General features: G+C 27.4%; 1 protein-coding gene across 2 annotated transcripts; it reads right to left on the bottom strand.

Moving 5' to 3' along the window:
- Window positions 1–2336: 2336 nt before the first annotated feature.
- Window positions 2337–5181, bottom strand: LOC119670976. 2 transcript variants are annotated; one of them, XM_038081446.1, is made up of 5 exons: window positions 5097–5181; window positions 4464–5025; window positions 3919–4378; window positions 3677–3856; window positions 2337–2466 (listed from the first exon to the last, which is right to left on the bottom strand). In XM_038081446.1, the coding sequence occupies exons 1-5, from the start codon at window positions 5143–5145 to the stop codon at window positions 2356–2358; spliced, it is 1362 nt and encodes a 453-aa protein (XP_037937374.1). In that variant the 5' UTR covers window positions 5146–5181; the 3' UTR covers window positions 2337–2355. The 2 variants fall into 2 exon arrangements, with proteins under 2 accessions (XP_037937374.1, XP_037937375.1); XM_038081447.1 differs by having other exon boundaries at window positions 3683–3856.
- Window positions 5182–6515: the final 1334 nt, after the last annotated feature.

Below are 6515 nucleotides of genomic sequence, written 5' to 3'. Positions count from 1 at the left end.
TTGTTCGCGCGAATAAAACAATTTGTTTATAAACAATCAATTTACCATTTTGTATGAATATAAATAAAATAATATATAAATAACTCTATATATAGATGGATTTTATTTAAAAAATATATTTAAAAAATTTATAGTTGTAAGTATTTGCATTATTGTTGTTAATATTAATTTTATTGTAAAATATATCTTTCCACCGTTTTTATCAATAGTGTAACCCCAATTGGGACTAGAAACTGTGTATTACTAATAATCCTCACTGCAGAAGTTGTGGAAATCTGCAGGGAAAAGCAATCATTAAACACTTACTCTGTGAATGCTCGGCTTTAGTGTCCAGAAGTCATAGGTTTTTTTGGTACATATTTCTTCGACAGCTTATCAGACTGTTTATCGGTAAAGATGGAAGATCTATTAAATTATCTAAAATCGGCGGGATGGATTTAGTCTGTATTCATATATCCCATAGGCTTTTGCAAGAAATGTGGTGGCACTAACTGGAATAAACACAGGTTCTGCAAATGCTTTTGAATGGCAAACGATTTTCAAAGATATTCTACATGAAAGATTGGAATTTTTGGTTCTGATTCCAGAATGACACTACATCAGTAATTATATAAAACACATATCAACTCTGAGGCAAGCAGTATATTATTTTATAGGTCCGCGGATAAATTTTTTATACTCTTAAATTTTTAATAATACAAATTTTTAATTTTTGTTATAAATTTTATTAATGATACGCTTTTTACGATTTAAATACATATGTTCTACATTTTTATATCGACTAAAGTTTTTTTTTTTCATATATATTTATAGATATATATAAAGACTTACTTATGAAACATGATTGAGACGTAAGAGGTTTTTATTTTCGATTTGTAACATTTATGTCAAAATTTTTCTTTTCACAATAATATTGAAAACTTAATTATGAAATATTTTGTACATCCTTTATAGAATAATCACAAGTATAACAAAAAAAATTAAACAAAACAATTTTTTTTATATTTTTCAAAAGTTTAACTGATATATGCAGTTGTTTTTTTTTTTTAATTTTAATATTTTGCTTTTGCTATAACGTTTTAAGTTTTTATAATTTAAATATTTTTTTCGGAATACTTTAAAATCATTTTACTTAGGTGATGTAAAGTTTTCATAAAAGTTTTTGTTAACTTTTTGCTTATACAACAATTTTTTTCATTCCACACTGCGGTAATGTATATCTTTATGACGTAGAAAAATTTGTTTCTAATTTGAGAGTCACAAATGTTTTATATATAAGTTTTTTTTTATACGTATATTTTTTAACAATAAATTACCCGTTTTATAGTTAGAAAAATTTTATATTTTAGTTTTGTTTCTTTTAATTCTTTTTTTTCATTTATTTTAATATTGTTTAAATAATAGAAAGTTTTTGCTTTTAAACAATAATTTTTTTTCTACATATATATTTACTATATGTTTTCTGTTATGTATACACAATTAAAAATCTCTAATTTTTAATATAATTTTTAATTAATTTAATTTGAAATGTTTGTTGTTGTTGGAAGGAATGATTTCAATCAATAATTTAACAAAGATTTAAATACATGATTGTGAAATTATAAATTTAGTTTAAATAATTAATTTAAAAAATAATGAATTGAATATATATTTAACTGATATGTAGTGTGTGTATTAAAAACTATAAAAGTGCCTGTTTACTTAATTGATTTAATTGTAACAACTAAATCATTCGAAAATAATAAATAAATATTAAATTAAAACAATAGAAACAAATTAAAACATGAAATATATATACAAAATTAAGATAATAAAATAATGAATTTCTTTTAGCAAAACAAATATAAAAACACGAAATTATTATACGGATAAAATAATAATAAAAAAAGCTTAATATAGTTATTTTAACATATAAATAAATTAAACAAAAATTTGTTAAGTTTATGAACTATATAAATGAGTAAAGTTCTTATAACGAAAATTATATTAACAATTTAAAAATTAAATTAAATATATTATAAATAAAAAATGTTAAATTATTATTAGTTATACAAAAATTGTTAAATAATATATATTTATAGATATAAATATTAAGTTTTTATATCTGAAATAATATTAAAAATTTAAAAATAAAATTAAAAATACTATAAATTAAAAAATTATAAATTATTATTACAAATTAATAATACAAAAATTATTTTATAAAATTAAAATTAAATTATTTTTAATTAATTTCAAAATTAAATTTAATATAACGCTTTTAAATTGTATTAAAAACATATTAATAAGATTCTTAAATTGATTTAAATAATTATTAATTATTTAAGTTTTAACTTAAAATATATATAAAAAAAATTAAAGCTTTGTATGTTTAACGGTATCCGTCCAATAATTTTGTATTGTCATCGCTTCCAATGAATTCAAAAACGAATCATTATCTAAGCTGTACATCTCATCCGAGTTATCCTAAAAAATAGTAGAAAAAGAAATTAATTTAACAGCTCAAAAAATGTAATAAAACTTATATCATAAAAGTAAGTTTTTACTAATTTCCTAAGGCCTTTAACTAAGAACTTCTCAGTGTAATCCTAACTCTCGATAAAGTAATGATTCATAGTTTTCAGACTATTAGTACTATAATAGACAGACAATAGTAACGAAATGGAAAAGCACTAAAAAAGAATAAACTATGGTCCTTCTTTTCGTGTTCTGAGTTTCTATTAGATCATTGGATATCAAATTATAATATTCATAATTATAATCCATAAATTATGGAATGCTATATCCTACAATTCATAATAGGATATCAATGCCTTAATGCACGTACCAATTTAAGCCCAATTAAGCTTTGGTTCCGTCAGATTGAAGTGGGTTCGTCTTCTTCGCTTTAATCCATGTTAATTTCAATTAAAATCCCACATATTTATAACCCAATATTGTTCACGAACAAGCTCCCTTCTTCTTTATACTACTTTTATCCAACCATATCCTAACCCATGTATTCGTATTTGGGGTTATCTTCATTGGCTACGACAACAGCAACAACATTGAAGTGTATTATGCCTTGAGTTAGTTTTTGTCTTTGAACCAATGGAAAAGACTGGATCTTATTGTTGGAACAAAGGCCAGCAAACAGAAATATCGAGAGAAGTACTTTCATTACCGTCCCGAATATCGGGACTATCGGGACTTTCATTACCGTCCCGCAGTTACTTGTTAACATCAACACAACCTTCATTAAACGCTTGATTCTCATGTAGTTGTTCAAAAACAGGCTAATGAACAGAAGTTTCGAGAATAATTGGGTGAATGTCCTGAAGTGACTTATAAATATCAATATGACTTACAATAATCGTTTGATTGTTATATGGCTGCTAAATGGAAGCTTAGCCAGGAAAAGTTCTTAAAATTAACAAATAATTCTACTTAAATAAAAATATATTAAAACGTTTTTGACAGTTGATGTGTTGTTGGATAATTGGATAATGGATAACTGTATGTAGTCATAAGTACAACTAAATCTTTTGATTAGCATATTTCGAAATTAATTGATACAATGAATTCTATTTTATGGGTATTTTGTATTCTATACCCATATTCTATTCCATCTATAACTTCAAATGAATTCTATTTTAAAAAAATAAACTATTTACTAATAATGCAAACGAATCCTTACACTTACACGCATTGTGCTATCATCGATATAGACACTTGAATCAGGTTCACTTAGCGCCTGTGGTTTATTCAAATATCGACGACGATAGAGCACTATGCCGATGGTACCGATTGTACAGCAAACACCAAACACCGTAAAACAGATTGCTGATATTGCACCAGCATCTAGGAAATAAGTACGCTGAAATGATATAAATAATATTAAATATAAAATTATTAATAATTCTAACATATACCACACACCTGTATAGCTAAAGCTTCAGAGGATATATTACTTTCCTCAGCATCGAAATCACTTGGTGCCGTTGATGCTGAACGTGCCAACAAACTCTTTGAGTCACTTGAGTAGTTGATATAACGATTATTGTATCTATACTCTGCTGACAACACTTTTGATTTACGTGAACGATGTTCTGTTTCAGCGCGACGCAGCTCATCTTCTCGATTGGCATTCTCTAAAGTAAAAGGTGCCACCTTCTGTGCTGTGGTCACAGTTACCTCATTGATGTTGGCGGTGGCTAGTGTGGGTGGTAGTTGTGCCGTCATAACATTGAACCATTGCACAATCGTGGAATGTGAACTCTCACTGTCGTGTTGTTTTGATGCTGCATCAGCATCTGGAGTAGCTTGAGTAGCAACTGTAGGTTGCGATATTGACACATTGGCTAGATTTTCTAATGTGGCATTGTTTTTATTGTTTGTGCTAGAAATAAAATTTAGATTAATTAAAAATAAATTTATTATAAATTAAGTTTTATTTTTCTATTTTATTGTAAATTTTTATCAACCTTATTGCACTACTGAAATTTGTGTAGTTATTGAGCAATGAAGGCGCCTCATCACGTTGCAGTTTTACTTTGACAAAATTATTTGTTGTCTGCTTTTTACTGTCGTCTGCACTTTTAGTCTCCTCTACTGGCAGATCTTTTGTTTTGTTTTGTATTTCAGCGGAACGTTTAAATGCATCACCATTATTATAATCACCAGATTCTGCATCCACATCGTCATCCATAGTTATATCTTCAATATCAGTTTTATCTGGATTACTTGGTTCATCATCGATCTCTAAATCGATTTTATCTACTATTTTATTCTGTGTCTCATCTTCTGTGCTCAATAAGGTTTCCACACTTCTTATGGAAGGTGTTACATTCTGTAATACAGTTTTCTGTGGAGTTGTGGTATGTTCCAGATTTTTATCTTGTGACGGTGTTGCGGTCGCCCATGTCAATATTGCGGTAGTCTGATAGAGTTTGGTGACTGTCTTCTGTGCCCCGGTATTCTGATTGTAATCTAATGAAATTTCTTGACTTGGATATGTGTGTACAATTGTAATGAATAATAGGATATCTATAAAAATAAAACAAAAAGAAATATATATTAATTGTTTGTAATAAAAAAAACAACAACAAAAAACTTACTGCTTAGCAATGTTATCCAGAACCAATGGGACCACCAGTAGAAGGTCATGATGCGGCGCGTTGTGTGATTTTGAATTTAAATTCTGCAATGAAAGGAAAATAAAGAAAAATTTTTAATTTAATATTTTATTACTGTTTAAACAAATAATAACATTATAAGATTATATGAACTTGAATTACGTCATTGGTTTACGCAATTTAATATCACATAAAACTTGACAAATTTGCTTTGCAACGCGGCGTTGCACAAATTTCGTAGGCCGCAGCTACTCGAGCTATAAATTTAATCACCTCTGCGGCGTGTCTAAAATTTCATATTTAATGTCATTCGTTATGGATCGACAACTTTTCATAGTTTTCGACGGTCTCTTGGTGGCTTCTTCACGCTCTCTTGTGTGTGTTCACGTATGTGAAAAACTATACCACCGAGCTACGAAAGCTAGATTTTTAAGTATGCGGATTACATATAAAAAAAAAATCAACAAAACAACGTAACAAAATAAACTTAGTTTGCATATTCAAAGTCTTCAATTCTCTCCCTCCGGGTTATGTGATTTTCCGGTGTGTGAAAATTCTATTGTTCTTAACACAACAAAAAATTATACTTGTAGATATGAAAACAATAGTTGACCTTTACGAAGCAAACAATTTGTAACTATTGGACGAAATGACAACCAAATGAGATATTTTTAAACAACTAATGAATTAATTATCATTTTGAAAAGGTTAAATTTTGTTGATTATTAAAATAATATTATGAATAATAAATGTTTTGAATACATATATATATATATATATATATGTCAGAATAATTGCTATATAATGTATGCATAACTCAAATACATATAAGAGGAAAAAATTTACATATACTATAAAACCAATTTCAATATAATTACACGCTTTAAGGTAGGTACTACAGGCTGGCTCTTTAGCAACGCATAGATCCTAAGAGCATAAAAAAGAGGAATGAGAAAGTTCTACTTGGAATGTGTAGTTTACTCACTGAACTTTTCCAATCCGTAACCGCTTAAAGATTTCTATAGACCTGCCAAAATGATTTCTGTAAAATGAGACAATATTTTTGGTGGTATCATCTAGTTAAGATCAAAATTGAAAAAATGACAAAATTATCCATACAATGGATGTCGGGTTACTGATCTTGGATTATTCGCTTGAACCTTTCTCAAACTTTGTTAATATGATTCACATAATACAAGTCGTACTGTTGGTATTATTGAGGGATCGTATTATCAAACTAGCATACTCCATACAATGGATACCGCGATTACTGATGTAATATGATTTACACGATACAAGTCAAACTGTTGATAAACAACATTAGTTACATACATTATTATTCTAGTTACATATTATTATTCTAGCATGAAAACTAAAAAAATGGAAAAATTTACCGTACAA

Source organism: Teleopsis dalmanni, chromosome 1, assembly GCF_002237135.1.
Source record: "Teleopsis dalmanni isolate 2A chromosome 1, ASM223713v2, whole genome shotgun sequence".
Lineage (NCBI taxonomy): Eukaryota > Metazoa > Arthropoda > Insecta > Diptera > Diopsidae > Teleopsis > Teleopsis dalmanni.
Note: the sequence above shows the minus strand (reverse complement) of the source record. Positions and strands in the feature narration are given on the sequence as shown.